Source organism: Aethina tumida, chromosome 5 (assembly GCF_024364675.1).
Source record: "Aethina tumida isolate Nest 87 chromosome 5, icAetTumi1.1, whole genome shotgun sequence".
In the NCBI taxonomy this organism is placed as follows: domain Eukaryota; kingdom Metazoa; phylum Arthropoda; class Insecta; order Coleoptera; family Nitidulidae; genus Aethina; species Aethina tumida.
Genome location: NC_065439.1, coordinates 20,774,382 through 20,795,290, shown reverse-complemented (window position 1 = coordinate 20,795,290; position 20,909 = coordinate 20,774,382). Strand labels below are relative to the sequence as shown.

Sequence of the window (20,909 nt, the reverse complement as noted above, 5' to 3'; positions counted from 1 at the left end):
CAGTTAATATAGTTATGTAATTGTTTTAAATATAAATAAATATACATTGTGGCTCATTTGAAAGTGAGACACCATAAAATTTCTATCGTCCGATTTTAACAAACTTTTTTCATTGCAAATCATGAAAATATATATCTCTGGATACTCTGGTTTAAAACCAAAATCCATAAGAAGAATATCATTTTTAGTTTTTTAATAGAATTATAATTTACTGCTTTTAAAAAATTATTCGGTGAAAAAAGCATTATATAAGTATAAATATAGTTAATTGATGTTTATTTTCTTTAAATTTACTTCTAAAAATAGTAGTAATTGTACCCATTGAAGAATTATTTATAATTTATTTATTATTGAGAAATAAAACACATGGATTGAAATAAAATCTCTGATATCCAACTATACAATTTGTACATATTTTCTAAACCTAAATTTGCATTGACAATATTGAAAATACATAATCCATAGGAAATAATTGAAAAAGTCACTGATTAGGCAATCAAATAAATAAATAATATTTATACTGCAGCAAACAAGTATAATTTGTAAACTTGAAGGAGTTACATATTAACAAAATTTTATAAATAAGCATACAATAAATAAAAAGTTTAGCCCAGCTTATTAAAACTATATATTCTCAAAAAAAATGCAAAAAGAAGAACAAGCGTAAAAATAATTTACAGTCGAGTTTATAAGAGGAGCATTCATAAGGATGCAAAGATGTTCTCCCATACATACATCCCTACAAATACGCTTAATATGACTATGTGGCAGTAAAATATCATGCATCTGTTTGCACCATTCAAAACTTACAAAAAATCTCAGGCCACAACTTCATTTACGTACATTTAATAATATTGAAGCCTGGTTGCGATTTTCAGTCGATTTGCGGGGCGTCACGTTCGCACACCGTCGATAATTCTTAAAAAGCTACGGTGGTACTCACCAATTACGGAACATAATGGCTGTAAACAGTGATTCGCATTCGGAAATTTGCTCGAAAAATGTATTTGTATATTTTTAAGTGTTCTGGGGCTTAAAAGTACCAATCAAAGGGAATTTGATAGATTTTAGATTGGCTATCAAAATAAAAATTCAAAAAATATCGTAATACATAATATCAAATTAAAAATAAACTGACAGTTCTAAATTTATCTTAAGTTTTAACAAAATTTACTATAAAAGTTCTAGTTACAATGGGAACTGAATCTGATAAAATACCCTACAGACCATTAGGCCCTTTTCGAAGATCGCCTAAATACTTTAAAAATACGTGTTATCCTATCACAATACATAGAAAAAATCACAAGTCTCAAACAACCAATATCACAACTAAGATTTTGGAAGCAACGTTCCAAAATTAAAACGATTCTCTATATAAATCAATAACTCTTAACCAATAATATTAATAATTTTAGAACTATCATAATTTTTTAACGATCGATTTATTAACTTTAAGATAGAAAATCAGATCGACCCGATAAATTCGTTTATTTCTGAAAGACGATTCACTTGAATATAAGTGTTTAAGCTTTCGCGGCCATTACTAATTATATGAATGGCTTTCTGGCATAAAAGCCAGTGGCAATGAATTATAATTCAAGTGGTTGGTACCTCCAAAGGTTTATCAAAACAAATATTAAATTAATGCAACTTCCGAAGGTCGTCGTTTCAATGAATTGTTTCCTAACTCGGGTGGTTGGCATCTCTAGAAGTTTATTGAATCAAATCAATATGAAGATACCAACCATTTGTGTTGGTGAAATGTTAGCAAGCAATTCATTGCCACTAGGGCATTTATGCTTGAAAATCATTCAAATAATTGATTTACTTGAAATTTGTCTAGGTTTTTATTATTTACGTTGGCACTTGTTTTGGGAAATTTGGCAATCTTCTTTCCAGGGCGAAAAGAACGTTGACTACGTCTTATTATTTTTCGCTATGTTATGCGTAGCCCAATTAATGGAAGTCTTCCACGAATTAGTGAGCGCTTCCATAAATTTAGCTCTGAAATGATTTAAGGCTTCTTCATCTGTTTTTGAGAGTACCTGCATAAAAAACACGGACTTTTAGCTGTATTCAATAAGAGATTATTAAAAGTACTCACCAAAGTTTCGCGCAAATAATTGAGATCCTTTTCTGAGCTCAGTTCCGGCAAACCGGTAGAAATCATCATTGCACACAGCGACAAAATTAAATTTCCGTGCTTCCGTAAGATCATGAAGGCCTAAAACACACAATAAAAAATATTTTTTCAAAGCCGGATCATTTACAAACCTTCTCGCAATTTTCCTGGAACTTAGAAAACTCAGACGCATTCTTCTGACCCTTGTTTATCACGTTGACGAAGTCGTGGGTAAGCACGAATGGAACGCGTTCTCGTTTAAAGCCAAACTTCTCTTTGAAGTGTCCCAAAATATGACCAAAATCTATGTGGAACATCTGTAAGGGTAAAAATGTAGTTCATTTCTACAAACAAACATTTTGACTTACCTGTCCATTTTCTTTGACCATAATATTATCGGAATGCCTGTCGGCGATTCCAAGTACATAAGTGGCCACACAGTATCCCGCACAGCTAAGAGTGAACTCATTAACAGCCTTATTCAGCTCAGGTTCAGGCTTGTTGTGATCTCTGAGCCAGTCGAGGATCGGGCCACGTTTGAACGCTGACGTCGCACTGAAGTATCCTTTCTCCTTTTGGATGTTGGCGATGGTTTCTGCGTTCCGCACCACCTGTATCATTCCCACCCTGTGTTCCATTGATATACAATTATAGGCGTTCATCCTAGAAGATTTAATGGTTAATAAACAATAAAATTTATTAAGTTGTGGTTTTACCTTAAGTCTAATCCCTCTTGTTTCCACAGCCGATCCATTATCCTAAGCATTTGTAAAGTGAGCATGTCTTGTCTCAGATCATCGCCGTTTTTAAATATCACAAATACTTCCTCCCCATACTTGTCCCAATTTTCAAATACGATCCATAACGGACGCATTTTACTGTCCATCACAGTGCACTTATCAATCCTGAAAGTAGAATAGTAAAAAGCCGCTACATCCGCAATATTATCACAAACTTACTTGACATTCGAACACCTAAAACTGGGATCGAGGGGACTGCGCAGGTCGTTCATAACTTTCATCGTATCCGGTTCGGACAAGAACTCCCGGAGCGCCGCTTTCGCTTTCTCCTTATCGCGACCTTTGGTACAAACGACTTCCGTACCCTTCTTGAATTTTTCGAGCATCTCTAGTTGTTTAGCGAGAATGGGGATATGTTCCTGTCGCGCCCTTAGATACGCCTCCAATATGAGGCCGAACCGCAGGGAAACCGCCGGCAGCTGCATCTCCGATCTGAATCGTTTAATGAGTGTTTAAACATAAAATACCACAATAATGATGGCTGATTACCGTAAATGCCAAAAGAGGTAGTGTCCAATTTTCTGGTTGTTTAAGGCCCTTTGGATCAGGAACGTTGTCAGGTCGCTCTCCAAATGCAATTCGTGTTTAATTGCTTGGACCAATTGCAATAAATACAACAGTAAGTCTTCATCACTGTAACATTATTGTATATTATTTTTTAAATAACAGACTATTTTCGTATTCATTACGTCATATCTTTGAGGCACTTGACGGCAAAGGATCGAACACCTTGGTCGGCGTAGGCATAGTCGAGCAACTCTAAGGATTTCTCGACGGGCAACTTGGGCCAGGTTTGAAGCATCGTCGCTACTTCTGCGACCTCATCGCGTTTGTCCCAATCGATGCACAGCAATAATTTAGGCAAAAACTCCGGATAATGTGTCCTAAAGAATAAACAACGTTGAATGGTTAAAATTTATAACAAATTATGCGTTTTGTACCTCCAGTATTCCCTCAAATACCAAATGTTTTTACGTTCCTGTTCGTGCACGTCCATGAAGTTGTCGTTTTCCTCTAGGATCTTCTTTGACGCTTCAATATCGCTCGGTTGAGGGGGGCTCATTATTTCGATTTTTTCGTAATTCGAAATGCAGTCTATGGGTGTGTAGAAAAATTGTTGCGAATCATCGATGTACGACGTGAAATCTAATGTGAGCGAAATTGAAAATTGCACGTTGGGATTCTGGACGACGGTGCCCAATGGATGGAAGGCGTCCTCGGACATTATGTCCTCGGCCGACGTCCAGAAATAGAGGGTCATCGAACCGGTCCTCAGTTGGTTTTTGAAATCGTATACAGTTGTATTGGCCCACGCCAGATAATTGTAATTGGGCATATCTTTTGTTTTTCGGCTTTTGGATCCACGTTGCAATCGGTGCACTTCATAGACCACAAAGCACAGTTTTGCGTTCCTGGGTATGTTGCACACGTCGATGTCGAACGTTAGTATTTTGTTGAAGTTTACTTGTTCCTTGATGTCCTTCGTTTCTGCTTTTAACGGCTGACACAGGGACTTTCCTCCGTGGAACAAACCGACTTGTATACCCACCTGGGACAGAAACAATTTAAATCAGTATGACGTTAACCAAAAGTTGAGGATATTAAACTATTATGAAAGGGATTTATCAAAGATAATGTAACAAAAACTCAATGAGAACGTGATGTTTATACTTTTTTCAATATTCCTACCTCTGAAACCTTTTTGGCATCACAATCCAAACCGTCAGCTTCCTTTACTGTTATCCTGTACTTCTCATCGATCTGCAACGATGATTTGTACTTGCCACGCTTCCGTAGAGTTAATGTCGAATAAGAGGACTTAGTCTTCTTCTCCTCATTATTAACTAGTGTAATGCTTGGCGTAGACACTAAAAATAAATAAACAATACACAATTAATTAACAAGGAGTTCAACATACGTGGAATAACATTCTTCGAAACCATGACGAGCGTCGGCGTTAGATCCCTACTAACGAAGTCCTGAATATACTCGTACTGTATCAATGGATGTTCACCGACGAAGTACTCGTCCTGGCCGCACACTTTTAGCACGTAATTGTCCGGATTCTCGCATCTCTTCAATATAATCGACCTCTTGTTCAGAATCAGTTCGATCAATTTCTGCGGCGTAATGTCGGGCGGCACGTTAAACGTGTGCGAGCTCATCTCGCTGTTTTCTTGCGCTATTGTCGCCGTGATGTTGATGTTTTTGTTCTGGGACATGGTGTCCTTGTGGATCTTGCTGCTGATGGACAGCCGGGACGGGAACTGGTACGCGACCTGTTCCTGCCAAGTTGGGCGGTACGAGTCGACGAAGTCGGCGCCCATTTTACGCATCTTAAAGCGGAAGTCATTCACTTCGCTGCTGTTCAATTCGTCGAACTCGTGAAGACCTGGGTAAATAAAATAATGAATGTTTTAACTCAGAATCTAAATAAATGTCTAGGGCAACATTAAATATTATTTATAAATTAAATATATAAGATTAAATAATTAACATTTCTTAATTTGAATAATCTAATAATAATTCAAAGGCCTAGATTATTTCATTGATATATTTAATCATTCCTTATCTAATTAGTATGATCAAATAAATATTTATTAAGTTTAAAGTCTATGAAATTTCTATGAAGAATTAAAAGAAATATCCATTAGAATATGTAATAATTTTAAGGGAATATATTTACACATACAAAACACAATAACTGTTATTAATTAATCTTCACAGATTAACACCAGAACGCTGAATAATTAATATTATATTACACTCTGTGACCACAGTTTCCTTTAATAATACAAAATATTACATCACTGGTTTTTCTGGGGTTTTGTTTGTGACGCAATTCAAATGTTTCGATTTGTTACATAAATATGCTTATCCAGACTCCAATAATAAAAACGAATAAAATGGTTATAGTTATTTTTTTGTTACGACGAACGAATTAACATTTCGATTAAACGTATTAAAACATGGGAAACTGCCAGTTTTATCAAAAAGAACAATGTTCATAAAAATTACAAATACAAATTACAGAAAACATTACAGTCATATCATGTAGATATTTATTTATTATCATATACAAACTGTAAATAGAATTCTTAGTACTGATCATAAAACTGTAAATTTCCATAGATTATAATTCTTCAATATTTTATGAATTGTGTGAAGTTATGCATAAGTATAATTTTGTAATTATTCACACATTCAGAACAACAATGTATTTATTATTGTATATTTCAGTTTACAAGCTTAAAATAAACTGGAATACATAAAATTGGTCAAATCAAAAACCACAATACATCACACAAACATTTCTCAAAAAGCCAATTTAACAAAACAATGACTCAATTTTCCATGAAATTAGGCATAATTTTATCCAAAAAAAAGCGTCAGTGAGTCCGTCAAGTTACTAAAATAGATCCACACAGTTTACTCAAGGTTTTTGATGCAAAACAAAATAATCTACCTGTGGAAATGAGACATTTCCTTAGAAGTACCAATTTAAAAAAGAAAAACAACTTTATGAGGAAACACTTTAATAGCTAATGAAATATTCATTAAATAAACAAAAACAAAAATATTGATTTTGACTGATTCAGTTATGAGCAACATGTGTAAACATGTTTGTTATCCCAAATTGCACCAATCAAATATTGAAAAACACTTACGTTTGCCAATAACATGTCCAATTTGTTGATTTAATATAGTTTCAGCAGTGTCATTTCCATATATGCTAACTCTCAAGAATGCCCCAACTGGCTTTATGTCCTTTATACGTCTACTGTCATCTGTAAGGTGTTCCTCCTCAGCTCTGTTGTTAAAGCATGTGAACTTGTAGATTGAGTAATCATACAATTTGCCATAGAGAGGAAACTTGGCAGCCTCCTCCCACAAGTCCTATAAGATTGTTTTTAGTTATGAAGAATTGTTTAAGTATTAAATGGTATTTACCTCCTTGATTTCAGCAAGTGTGCTGGCATCATGGCAGAGTAATAGTATGATAATCCCATTGGGAAGAAGGCAAGTTAATTCAATCTGATCTTTCTGATAGTCGTCCCAGAAAGTGGGACTGTATTCAGCTGGCAATGGCACCATCCTCAAAATTTAGGAATACACCTTCAGTCCGTAGCAAACATCCTTATCATCATTTTACAGATCTTTTATCAGGAAAAAATATGTATTTCCTTCTCTAGCTGATGTGGTCCTCACATCATAACTGTATAAAAATTTGTGTTGTTGCGCGGACGCACTAATACAATTGTCACCACACTCTGCAGTTACTCAAGGGACATCCCCAGTTGTAACAAAATATCACTTAACTAGTAAATAAAACATCCATACATAAATATTTTGCAACTGATAATTATTTCACCCACCCCAAACAAGAATATAACCAACATTACAAAACGAGACTACACCAATTACAATGTTTTAAACTAGATAATAATTTTTTATATTTTGCATACGGAATAATAACTTAAAATAAATCTATAGTTAACAAATTAAATATTTTAATATGTTAGACAAATATTGTTATTTGTTAAAAACCATAAAGGGATTTTTGTTACTTCAAGTTGTTGGTCTGGTGACTTTCAGGTTTTCTATGGTGACTTTTCCGATTCACTGTTTGTCAACGTGACATTATTTCCTGGAAAAACTATCGGCTGTTTTTTATTTTTTTAAGGTAATATGTTTAATCATTCAGTAAAAGTGCCCCGTTTATATAAAATCGCTGCTAAAGTCTACCAACAAGTAAAAGATGGCAAGGCGAGCCTTAAACAACTAGTATTTGAACAGAAACATATAGTGAGTGAGGTTATGTTTAAACCACAATGTGTTAACACTTAAAATTTTTAGAATATAAAGGCCATTTATGCTCTGGTCGCTGAAGCCATCCAAAAGGAAGATGAATTGACCAGTCTCTTGAAACGTTCAGCTCTGTTAAGCAAAGAACCTAGACTTGATCCTTATTTGACAAGAATCCTCATAACTGAACTCCTGTTTGGTAAAAAACGCCTGTCAGGCGAAGCGAAACCTATTAAAACGATCCTTGCCTATGAACAAGTACTTAAGGCACATGGCACTGACATTTGCACACCAAAACAAACTAACACGAATCAAGGTAATAAACATAATTCTCTTTTTCAGAATTCACAATGGCAGACACTCAGCCCCTTGTTCAAAGTGATTTTGAATTGCCTCCACACACAAAACAAGCAACAAAAGCTATTGGACTGCTGCTTTTCTTCAGTACTTTAATGTTTTCATTGCCCTTTGGGGCGTTTTTTGGCATTCGATACTTGGCTGAACATTATCTCCATCTTGAGCCTTATGCATGCACTGTTTGGGCAGTAATAGCCTCGGTTTTGACTGTGAACTTAGTTATTGCTGGGTATGCTTACATTGCTTATCATGAACAGGAATATGATGAGAATGGAAAACCCATTGATGAAAAGGCTGAGAAAACCAAAAGTGAAAAAAAGAAAGATTAATTCAGTATTAAATTATACAAACAATGTGATTTTTATTCCAAGTGTAAATAAAAAGTAGGCATGATAGACCAATGTATTATACCAAATAAACAGTGATAAATAATTTGCTGTGTTTTTCTTCTGCTCTTCTACAGTTTATTTTTGTTGGGGGAATTCACAATCATTTTGAGAGTGCTCTTGGTTCTATATTAATTAAGAATCTAATAAAATACTTTTTAGTTGGGAAACCAAGATATGTGAGGGTGAACACTTTATCTTGTTCTGTAAATGAAGCCATTGAAAATTTTTGTGAAGAAGGGTGGTCATTTACTAAGTTCCTAGATAAAAAAAATTACCAGGGTTTTTTGGAAAAAGTTTTAGAGTTGCAGGAAAATGAATTTATGCCAGATATTCACATTCCTGATTTATTAATTTTTCCATGTAAAACACAGTTTTATAGACATCCTGCTTATAAGAATGGATCTATTATTCTTCAAGATAAGGTAATTATATTAATAATGTTAATTAATAATTTTATAATACAAATTACAACTATTTTTAGGCGAGTTGTCTTCCAGTCCATCTCTTGAATCCACCTCCGGGAAGCGTTGTTTTGGACATGTGCTCTGCACCCGGTATGAAAACCACACAAATCGCATCCGTTTTAAACGATCAAGGAACCGTATACGCTTGCGAAATGGACCAAAAACGCTTCCAAACGTTGGAACAAATCGTTGCTTCATCAAAATCTACTTGTATCAAGTGCTTTAATAAAGACATCTTGCAGTGCGACGATAAAACTTTTCCCGATGTTGAGTATATCTTGGTCGATCCCAGTTGTTCCGGTTCCGGTAACTAATTACTTGCTACTTATTTATCCACAACAAAACACATTGTTATTTTCACAGGTATCACAGACAGACTGGAAGTGGAGGAGAGACAGAATCAGATGCGACTTTCCAAACTTGCAGGTTTTCAAATCAAAATTCTTAGAACCGCCCTCACGAGGTATCCAAAAGTGAAACGGGTGGTGTATTCGACGTGTTCAATATACCCGGAAGAAAATGAAGACGTGGTGCGCCAAGTTCTGGAAACCAATAACAGTTTCAAGTTGGTGCCAGCGGCGCAGTTCTTGAACAACGCCTGGTTTAATTTCGGTTCGGAGGAGTACGGATTGATGGGGAGTTATTGCATCTATGCCAAGCCTGAGCAAGATCTGACGAACGGGTTCTTTGTAGCCGTGTTTGAAAGACTTGAAGAAGGCGAAGAGAATGAGTTCTTTAATAGAAAAGTGTACAATTATAAGAAGCACGAACAGGACAGAAAGAAGAGGCGTGATTATTATGATGGAGACCAACAAGAAGAGAACTCAAATGACAATAATTGGAATAATAGGGAACAGTTTCAAGATTCGAATAATGGAAATACAACTGATTTTTCCATAAACAATAAAGAACTGACTGTTTCTGAAGAACGTCCCGAATCTAAAGAAACAAAGAAGTCTAAGAAAAATAGGTCTGAGAGTTCAATAGAAAATGAAGTAGTATCTGAAGATTCAAAAAAGAAAAATTCTCAAGAAGAGACAGAAGAAATTCCAACTGGGAAAAACTCAAAAAAGAAGAAAAAGAAGAAACATACAGAAGAAAATGAGGAGATAAAAGACAGTAATAATTCTGAAGAACATTTAGATACACCAAAAAAGAAGAAAAAGAAGAAGCATTCAGAGGAAGTTCACGAAACTGAGATAGTTTGTGAAGAACCCAAAAAGAAGAAAAAGAAATCAAAGAACAAAACTGAATTAGAAGAAAATATTGATAATGAGAATGAAGTTGAAAAGTCAGCAAAAAAGAAAAAGAAACACCAAGAAAATGACATTACTATAAATGAGGATAGTAAGAAAAAGAAGAAAAGGAAGAATAGTGAAGTCGTGACGGAACTTGAGGCTGATTCAGAAGAAACTCTTAAAAAAAAGAAAAATAAACATAAGGATGCAAATAAGGAAAATGACGTTACTATAAATGAGGATAGTAAGAAAAAGAAGGAAAGGAAGCACAATGAAAACGTGACAGAATAAAAACACAAAAATTGCATTACATTTGTCTTTGTTTTTATTTTTATTAATAAATTTGTTTCACTGCATTTAGTGTTTTATTGAATTATGACAATCCTAATTAGAATTAAATTTGACAACTAAATGTCATATGTTCTCAGAAAATTCTGAAGATGATCCAATTCTTTTTAAACTTCTGATTGCTGTTATTAGAGAATCTGGAGACTTAGAAAAACCCGTAAATAATGCAGCCCAAATAAAGGATTACTGTCAAGAGTTTAATAATTTAAATAAACATGAATTAAATAGTGACAATTATATAAAAATTAGTAATATATTATTGTTGGCCTCTATATTTATACATTATTTTATAAGATGGTATAAATGGTAATAAATTTTTTCTAATACTCTTTATTTTAATTGTTTTAAATTTAAGAGAATTAATTAAATCCCACACACTAAACAATTTTAAATAAATTATCAGTATACGTAAGTATCAACGAAAAGGTAAGTAAACAACATTATATTAATTGAATTTAAGTGAAGAACCACCTAAGTTTGCTTTAATTTTTCTTTAGTAACAATACATGTTTTTATTTTTGTTGTTTCAATTGGAATATAGTAATTGTTAAGACAATAAGCCAATAATCGTGACTATAATTAAACAAGGAGATTTCGACACAACAACGCGTGTATTTAGTCATTATCACTGTTAAACTGTGGAAAGTTCTCTAAATTTCTAGAGTTTATTTTGTGTCTATATTCATTAAATACAATCATGACCTACAGACGCATTAAGTAGTAAATATTTTAAAAGTGCTGATTATTTCAATTTCCGTTTACATAGTATCGATGTTAGGAATTATTGGCGTGTGATCGGTGAGCGTAAGTAAGTAGTTTTCCGGTGGGGAGACATTTGATATCAGCAATGAACTGGACGAATATCAACTTTCAGGGCATTTTTTTTAATTTACAAGATCGACCACATACCAAACAGAATTTCTAAAGTAAATACCAGTACGCTTAATCACACTGTTGCTACAGTTTTGAGATAAAAAATTAACGGTTATCTCTGTGCAAATAGTGGTTAATTTAATTACTGAAAACGTGCTTAGATGGGACACGCAAAAGTGTAGAAGTGGTAGCACGTAAAAAAGTTTACGATGTCTAAGGTGGTCAGTGAAAATGTGCCCCTTTTGCCAAAATCTTCACAGGATAATAACGGGAGCATTGTAAGTTTTTATTTCAATTTTTCATTTTAACTTTCCAATACATATTGATTTAATGTAAAATGGGGATATTTTTGAGGTTTTATTTTTGTGTTAAAAACTTTATCAATGAATTTGTGTAGATAAATTCTTTGGAATCGTGTTATAAATTAGCATAAAATTAACTTTAAGTTGTCGTCAAATAAAAAATCTGAATGAACAGTAGACGACAGCTTTTCTAAATTGTAGTATTACACAATTGAAGGTAATAAACGATTTAGACGTACTTAAGATTATTAAATAATATATTTACATTTTGTTATTACGAATGTTTATTATTTGTTTTTAGAGTGACGATGATAGTTCGGAGTCTTTATCAGCCAAACTAAGTTCGTTTAGGATTCCCATTTATGGTACGGACTCGAGCAGGATTAAAAGTGTCGTGCCAATAAATCAAAGGATTACGTATTCTTGGCACGACTTGAACGTTTTCACACAACAAAACCGGGAAATCCGGAAGAGATGTTTCAACTTTGGACGGACGATTGAAGATGCACCAGTCAAACACATATTGAAGAATGGTAATAAAAACCTTTATGAGCAATTCGCAAGGGGGAGTGTGAGGAAAATTGATAATGTCTCATTTCGTTTTTAGTGAGCGGAATCGCTTATCCGGGTGAATTGCTGGCAATTCTCGGTTCCAGCGGTTCGGGCAAGACGACGCTGCTGAACGCGCTGAATTTCAGATCGAGCACGAACATAACGGTGACGGGAACGCGATGCGTGAACGACGTCCCAGTGGCCTCCAGATCCCTCACCAGCCAATCGGCCTACGTTCAACAGGACGACTTATTTATCGGCACACTAACAGTTCGCGAACATCTCGTCTTTCAGGTAAATCCCCACGACATCCATCAATTTCAACGGATTGACTTTCAGATTTCCAGGCGCTTCTGCGAATGGATAAACACATCTCCCTTGAAGGAAGGATGCAGCGTGTTAATGAAGTCATTGCGGAGGTGCGTAAATATCTACAACAACTGGCGCATTCACCATTATTTAAACCATTTTATCTACACACAGTTGTCGTTGAATAAGTGCGAAAACACCCGGATAGGGACGCCGGGTCGAGTGAAGGGCATCTCAGGTGGTGAACAAAAACGCCTTTCCTTCGCCTCGGAGGTTCTCACAAATCCAGCGTTGATGTTTTGTGACGAACCAACATCAGGGCTGGACTCCTTCATTGCCTTAAACGTGGTACAAGTGCTGAAGGGCATGGCTCAATCAGGGAAGACCGTCATATGCACTATACACCAGCCCTCTTCAGAATTGTACGCGATGTTTGACAAGCTACTGCTCATGGCCGAGGGGAGGGTCGCTTTCCTAGGGACTCCTGAAGAAGCCGACCTGTTTTTTACCGAGTAATTTGATCACAGTTTTGGGTATTATATATGGGGGTGGCGTTTTATAATCTACTTATAATTATTGCGTCTATATTTAACATCAGGGAAATACATAAAATGGAGTTGATTTGTTGCAGAATTGAGGCACCGTGCCCAAACAACTACAATCCTGCTGATTATTTCGTCCAATTATTGGCAATTGCGCCCGGAAAAGAGACTGCATGCAGACAAGCTGTCGATCAAATCTGTCAAAGTTTCAAAGAAAGTGATTTGGGAGTGAAAATAGAACTTGAATCAGCACCTACAGTAAATCTAAACGTACCTAAACTTGTTAACAATGAAATAAAGTTCCCGTTTTGTTAACAGAGCAAAAATGGGTTTAGTGACTCTTGGTCCACCACCGAGTACAAAAGTCCATACAAAGCAAATTGGTTGGCTCAATTCAGGGCTGTGGTTTGGAGGTCTTGGTTGAACGTGATCAAAGAGCCACTGTTAATTAAAGTTCGCCTTGTACAAACCATTGTAATTATTCGTATAATAAAGATTGACGTCAATCTTGATACCAAATTTGGTTGCAGATGGTCTCGTTGATTATTGGAGCCATTTACTCAGGCCAGCAACTAACCCAAGACGGAGTTATGAATATCAACGGTGTTCTTTTTATATTTCTAACAAATATGACATTTCAGAACGTTTTTGCAGTTATCAACGTGAGTGACACCTTTATACTATAATCTAGATGATGCAAAATCATTTTTTTAGGTGTTCTGTTCAGAGTTGCCGATATTTCTTCGGGAGAACAGAAACGGAATGTACAGAACGGATGTATATTTTCTGAGCAAAACAGTAGCCGAATTCCCAATATTTATAGCCATGCCTATGATGTTTACAGCAATATGTTACTATATAATTGGTTTGAATCCAGAAATTACACGTTTCTTTCTGGCCTGTGCAATTGTAACTTTGGTAGCGAATGTTTCCACCAGTTTTGGTAATGTTTTATTTCGTTGTGGGTGTAATGATCGCCGTGAGGTGCTTAAAAAATGAAATCTGAGATACATTAATTACATATTTAATGGGTGGTAAAGGGGATGAGGATAAAAATAAGCATACAGAACGAGAACTTTTGGAGGCAAGCTTGAAGTGGTGCTCATCTCGTGTTTATCACTTATCAGTGCCTCAATAATTGCCCCTTTTCGAACCTAGACCTCTCGAGAGACCGAACGGCGGCATTACCCGTAATTGGATTACGTCAGTGCGTGTATTCTTTTCCCAACCCCCTGCAAATTGACAATTAGCTACTGTTTTTGTAGGTTATCTGATATCCTGTGCATCGGGCAGCGTTTCGATGGCGTTCTCAGTGGGCCCGCCCCTCATCATTCCCTTTCTGCTCTTCGGTGGCTTCTTCCTGAATATCAAGTGAGTTAATGAGCCGTGCACGGGGTCCGCTCGTTACCGTCTCGGAACGGGGACCACTTAGACGAATGAAAAAGTGGGAATCGGGCATAACGGGATCTTAACGGGAAGTCCGCACTTTGGAGAACTGAGGGACGCTGGGATGTGGGGGACGGTGGCTGTTTGTGTATACGAGTTTGAATGGATCCGGGGGCCCATAGAATTGAAACAGTTTGTTTGATGCGAACTGTTCAAGATTGTAGAATCTGAACAGGAGTTACTGAGAAAATGTGTGTTTTTAGTTTTATCTTTTTCACAGCGTAGGAGGTTGTTTAACGATAAAATATAGAGTATTTAAATCGCAAAATTTATATTTAAAACTATTTATTTCTTGGATGTGTTTCATCCAGGATGGCAATTTATTCATGGTGTATCTTTTTCAGTTCGATACCGTTTTATTTCACCTGGATATCATATCTTTCCTGGTTCAGATATGGAAATGAGGCGCTTCTAATAAATCAGTGGAGCAACGTCACAGACATAAATTGTCCCACTGTCAATTCTACATGTCCCAGGGACGGGCATGTTGTACTTGAAGTGTACCATTTTGATGAGGTAATCTAAAGCTAAGATAATTTATGGACGTCACGCACACAAATTTACTAACAATATTTTATACAAGCATTTAATATTCATAATTATTCGTTATACAACCAAAATAATAATGATATAATATGTGTATTGGCGTAAAACATATGTTACTGAATGTTTTAAATTAAAAATTAACTAATTCATTGTATTTAGAAACCGAATAAATTAATATAATTAATCTAAATGCGAATAAAAGCGATTTAATTATCATAATGTAATTCGCCGGATTGTTCAGCGAACAATACCCGGAAAAATTTATTATCAATTAACGATTTCGCATATTGGATAGAGTAACAGTCTGGTTAGTTATATGTGTACCCAAACAAACACGCATAATTGTTCTTTATTGTCTAATTAAATATAATGTAATTGGATAACTCAATTAATTTATTTTTTTTATTGTTACAGGGAAACTTCATTATGGACATTGTTAATTTGATTCTTTTGATCGTGGTTTTCAGATTAGTGGCATTTTTATCTCTACTTTGGAAAACATATAGATATGAGAAATAATTAATTACTAATTGAAAAACTGTTTAATTATTCTTAAAATAAACCATTTATGTTTGTACCTTAAGCTTTAAGTTATGTAATGTTTGTTAATTGTTTGTTGTTTTTGTCAATATAATATACTATTAAAATATTACGATTATTTTTATTTTCATAAAATTACATTCTATTAACCTATTAACAGTAGCTAATTAATTGTTGATAAGTCAAATTATTTTGGCATTTAATTAAAAATTAAGTAAAATTAAATTTATTGTTCTGCAACAGGCAAAAAGTATTTATTCAGAAGATTTCATTAACGTGAAGATTATTTTAAATTTGACCCAATAATAAAGTCAGTCAACTTTTTTTAAAGTAAAGATTATACATTTATGAGGCGAAACAATAAAAAAAATGAAGTAAAATACATATTTACATAGTTATTGTTATCATAAAAGGAGAACCCAGACAGGAGTTATCTGTATGTTTATTTTTCTTTGCCTATAAATAATTTATGGCTGATCGACTTTGTGTTACAACAATTCTTGTAACGCTGAAATTAGATTTAAAAAGGGTATCCGCTTACATAGACAATCCATACCAGGCTCTAGGATCGAGTAGGGGAAACACGGTTTGAATTACTGCTGTCACTAATCTACTACCTGCTTCCTACTGAACAAATGTTTGCACATTATCTGATATGTAGAGAAATTCATATTAATACAATTGAAATGTAAATATTTACGTTCGGATTTGTGGTGGTGTTAAAGTCGGACGAAATTAGGAAAATTTAATGTTAATGTGTGCGTGTCGTTGCTCGTTTCGATATTGTAAAGATGAGTTTTCATGGCTCGGATGCTCGGCTCAATCTACTCAAAAGCAACGGAGTGGAGGAGAGTATTGAAATTGGGACCACATCGAAAGTAAGCGTAATATGAAACCATTTTCTAGTTTTATCTAGAATTTATTACTTTATCCTTTCAATTTACAAGCGTTGAATTCATATAATATGTCAATTAGATTATTTTTAATCTAATTATATAATCTAATTAGATATACAAGGTGTTTCTAAAATAGATTTTTCTGAAGCAAAAACAAATTTAAATTTCAAAAATTGTTTTATAGCATCTTTTTAAAATGTTAAATATTTTCACCATCACTCATTTTTTTATTGTGAAACAATAACACTTGTTTTATAATTTTACCCCATCTAGTAACATATATTTGACAATTTTTTTCAAGCTCCTTGAATTAATTAAGTTTTAGGTTATGGGCACTACTGTATATAAAAACTAAATTGAAAAAAAAAAACAAGAATCCATTGTAAAAATAAATAAACAATTGTTATTTTATTATATATAAAAAAATAAATAAAAGAAATTTAAGTAATTAAAAATTCTAATTTTTCATATGGATAATTTATTAATTATTTTTATTTTTAGAGAATATTCAACAAAAAATTTAAAATATGATAATTTAGAGAGGTACAAGATGTTTAGACACTTAATAATTATAAAATTATTTTAAATTGAAATCTAAAGTTGAGGACCTGTATTTATTTCAGGGAAAACTATATTTTAAGTTTTTTCATTATTATATTCGATATGTTCTATTCCAAATTTTGAAACACCTTTGATATTTTTGGGTTTTAATAATTTTTATTACTTAGATAATAAATAAATAAAAATGTATTATCTGAATGTTGTGCATAATTCTATTTTATTGCATCACGGTTGATATAAATAAATGCTAGAACAATATAAGGCATATTATATTTACAACCTCAACACGTTTCAAATTCCTGCTGCGAAAATACACACAACCAAAACAAAACAATATATTGCATGATGATAAATCATGACTTTATAGATTATTTTTCAGTGTAACGAATGTGTGTATTTACAGCGATGAAATCCAATTTTTAATTATGTTTATCTCTTATCATCATAATATTTAGCCTTGATGGCATTAGTACGGAATTTATGCCCGTCCTACATACGAATCCCTCGTAAAACATAGAAAAAAGTCGACATTCATATAAATTAAACAAATAAAAACGGCAGCACATTAAGGCAATTGTTTTAAAATTGCATCAAATCCGAATTTATTCTTTTATAGATAAAATTTATATAACGGGCCGCAGTGATAAACTAAATTTATTGTTAGTAATTTGTAATTTATCTTGGCTGTTTTTCAGCAAATAGTACCTGTCTATATCAACATATGAATCATTTATTAGGGATTTTTCGGTATAAACTCAATGAAAAATGTGTAGTCGTTCACCATAAAAATGTGTATCAATCTCGAATCTATTTTAGAGCTATGACGCCAGTACAGACACAATAAACTGTCCGATTTATCAGGGGCGAAGTGGTTACAGCAGATGGTCACCGATAGAAGAGGGCATTACCATCTCATGGGACGACCTCAGTGTGTTCGCTAAAGTCAAAAAGACCAGCAACAATAAAGGCTACAAAAGAATTGTGAATGGCGTGTCCGGAGCTGTCAAACCTGGAAGCCTGGTGGCTCTGATGGGTTCCAGCGGAGCTGGAAAGAGCACCTTCATGGGGGCACTTGCAAACAGATTGCCAGGTAAAATAACCTCACATTGAAAACTCCTCTTAAATATTGGTTGCAGTGGGAATGGAATACGATGGTACCATTCTCATCAATGGTAGAAAAACTGGTGATTACATGAAGTATTTGAGTGGTTACATGCACCAAGACGATTTGTTTGTGGCCAGCCTTACAGTAGCTGAACATATGAGCATAATGGCACGATTGAAGCTGGACAGAAGGACTTCATACGTAGACAGACAGAAGAAAATTCATGAAATCCTCAGGAATCTGGGTCTTATGAAATGTTTGAATACTAGAATTGGTGGCATTGGAAATGGAAAGTCCTTGTCTGGTGGTGAGAAGAAGCGACTGTCATTCGCTACTGAAGTAATGTGTTTTATTAATGTTGATGCTGTGGTGTACAAAATTTGATTGTAGTTGTTGACTGACCCCCCAATTTTGTTTTGTGATGAGCCCACAACGGGGTTGGACTCTTACTCAGCTGAAACTTTAGTGAAAATGATGAACAAAATGTCAGCCCAAGGCAAAACTATCATTTGCACAATTCATCAACCTTCATCAGGCATATTCACGATGTTCAGCCAAGTAATTTTGCTGGCAGAAGGCAGAATCGCTTACATGGGCTCAATTTCCAACGCCATTGAATTTTTCAACGGGTAACACAACTGCAATGAGCCACAAAAATCGGTAAAATTTGTTTGTTTACAGTTTGGGTTATAAATGTCCGACCTCCTACAATCCATCGGAGTTCTTCATAAAAACTCTGTCTACTACGCCGGGTTACGAGGATAATAAAAAGGTTGTAAAAAATATTTGCGACAATTTCGCGGTGAGTGACTATGCAAAAGAAGTCGACGTTGTGCTGCAGTACGAACTTTACAAAACCAGTTGCGACACCGTAAGTCTTAAAGTTTAGGGGCCCGTTATTGTAATATGGCATATTTTATTTTTGCAGGTCAAGCCGTATACGTTGAAGAAGAATTAGTAAGTTGAGTATTTTTATTGATTTGGATTAATAAAAAAATTTGTGAGATTTCCAGCAAGGAACTTTACTGGTGGTCGAAGTTGTATTGGCTGACGCATCGATCCTTCTTGGATATATTGAGGAACCCTTCCATCCAGGGCATGAGAATATTACAGAAAATTGTGTGTGTTCAAACTAAATTATTCACGTAAAGTTTAGGAAGAATTTTTGTAGGGAATAGCCATAATGGTAGGCCTGTGTTATTTGGGAACAGACCCTTACACACAAGCAGGAGTTCAGTCCGTGCAAGGAGCAATTTTTATGATAGTAACGGAAAACACATTTAATCCAATGTACTCGGTGTTGGCTGAATTTCCTGAAACTACTCCTCTATTCCTGAGAGAATACAGATCAGGGCTTTACCACCCGTTATTATATTACCTCTGCAGAATATTATCAATGGTTAGTAATTAAACAAATAAAATATTTTGACTAATTAAAATACTAAATAAAAAAAGTTGCGCCCCCGGGTGGGCTCGAACCACCAACCTTTCGGTTAACAGCCGAACGCGCTAGCCAATTGCGCCACGGAGGCTATGATATAATTTTGCCTATGTTAACATAAGTCCCGTGTTTTACTAACTATTATGGTAAATGTGTTAATTGTCCTGGTTTAACGATGGGAATTTTTATTTGCTTGTAAATTGCGTGTTTTGTTTCAGTTACCTGGATTAATACTCGAGCCGGTCATTTATGTAATTATCTGTTATAAATTGTCTGGATTAATGTCCACAACTTATGCACTAATGATGTCCATACTTGCCGGAGTTTTGACCATGAACGTCTCAACGTCTTGTGGTAACCAAATAAGGTTTTATCAATTCGTTGAATAACATGGAAGTGTTACAGGAGTGTTTTTTGCCAACGCCTTTGATTCAGCACCAGCAGGAATGGCATATTTGGTACCCTTCGATTATGTCCTCATGGTCACTTCAGGGTTATTCATTAAGCTGAGGTAATCGAGTAATTCTTACCTATTTTTTGTTTGATTATTAAGCTTTGTTTTTAGTACCTTACCACAATTCCTCACTTGGACACAATACTTATCCTGGCTGAAGTACTCCACCGAATCCCTCAGCATAATCCAATGGCAAGGCGTACGAAATATAAGTAAGATTGTTGACATGTCGCTTGATAAATATTAATTCGCGTTTAATTTCAAGCTTGCGAAACCGAAGGCACGGACATTCCTTGCTTGCGCGACGGCAATCAGGTATTGGAAAAATTCAGCTTTTCCGAAGACAATCTGACACGCGATCTTTGGAATATGGTGTTTTTATGCCTCACTTTCTACATTCTCGGCTATTTCTGTCTTTGGATTAAAATACGGAGGAAATGATTTGTATGTGTATGTGCGAGCACACCGAATAAACGGCGGAAAACCTGAAAAGTTGTTTTAATAATTCGTCTTGCGATTTAATAGTTTGAAAGATTAAATGCTGATATGAATAAATATGGAATTAATATCGATAATTTTGCATGGTTAATGAGGTAATTTGCAAGTATAACTAAGTAAGTCATCATAAAGTATTAATATATTTTAATAAAGTTACGAATATTAATATTAATGTAACGTTGATTATAATGTATAATTACAAACATGTGAACTACATATATAAAGATAATTCACAGTGATACTCTTGTAATTATTGCTCAAAAATATCTTTGAAATTGTATGAAACATCAAACTATTAATGTCAATAAATACAGTATATA

At 34.5% G+C, this 20,909-nt stretch overlaps 3 protein-coding genes and 1 non-coding gene across 4 annotated transcripts; 2 read left to right on the top strand and 2 right to left on the bottom strand.

Annotated features, from left to right (window-relative positions):
* Window positions 1-509: 509 nt before the first annotated feature.
* LOC109603537 (phosphatidylinositol 4,5-bisphosphate 3-kinase catalytic subunit delta isoform) lies at window positions 510-7,267 on the bottom strand. Its single transcript, XM_020020039.2, has 13 exons — window positions 6,874-7,267; window positions 6,591-6,819; window positions 4,841-5,314; window positions 4,612-4,790; window positions 3,864-4,471; window positions 3,612-3,806; window positions 3,412-3,555; window positions 3,082-3,354; window positions 2,839-3,027; window positions 2,491-2,785; window positions 2,275-2,439; window positions 2,105-2,224; window positions 510-2,045 (listed from the first exon to the last, which is right to left on the bottom strand). The coding sequence occupies exons 1-13, from the start codon at window positions 7,015-7,017 to the stop codon at window positions 1,917-1,919; spliced, it is 3,144 nt and encodes a 1,047-aa protein (XP_019875598.2). The 5' UTR covers window positions 7,018-7,267; the 3' UTR covers window positions 510-1,916.
* Window positions 7,268-7,588: 321 nt separating this feature from the next.
* Window positions 7,589-10,532, top strand: LOC109606956 (28S rRNA (cytosine-C(5))-methyltransferase). The gene is made up of 5 exons (XM_020023475.2): window positions 7,589-7,728; window positions 7,780-8,044; window positions 8,634-8,896; window positions 8,956-9,244; window positions 9,302-10,532. Exons 1-5 carry the CDS (start codon window positions 7,612-7,614, stop codon window positions 10,465-10,467), a joined length of 2,100 nt encoding a protein of 699 aa, XP_019879034.2. The 5' UTR covers window positions 7,589-7,611; the 3' UTR covers window positions 10,468-10,532.
* Window positions 10,533-10,914: 382 nt separating this feature from the next.
* On the top strand, window positions 10,915-20,583 carry LOC109603521 (uncharacterized). Its single transcript, XM_020020021.2, has 23 exons — window positions 10,915-10,950; window positions 11,399-11,675; window positions 12,001-12,232; window positions 12,307-12,545; window positions 12,599-12,670; window positions 12,735-13,072; window positions 13,192-13,360; window positions 13,421-13,576; window positions 13,633-13,764; window positions 13,817-14,045; window positions 14,368-14,473; window positions 14,893-15,064; window positions 17,908-18,181; window positions 18,228-18,535; window positions 18,587-18,825; window positions 18,878-19,067; window positions 19,125-19,153; window positions 19,210-19,315; window positions 19,368-19,595; window positions 19,856-19,991; window positions 20,043-20,148; window positions 20,203-20,303; window positions 20,357-20,583. Exons 2-23 carry the CDS (start codon window positions 11,607-11,609, stop codon window positions 20,530-20,532), a joined length of 3,807 nt encoding a protein of 1,268 aa, XP_019875580.1. The 5' UTR covers window positions 10,915-10,950; window positions 11,399-11,606; the 3' UTR covers window positions 20,533-20,583.
* Trnan-guu (transfer RNA asparagine (anticodon GUU)) lies at window positions 19,655-19,728 on the bottom strand. The gene has a single exon. It is a non-coding gene; the product is annotated as a tRNA-Asn (tRNA).
* Window positions 20,584-20,909: the final 326 nt, after the last annotated feature.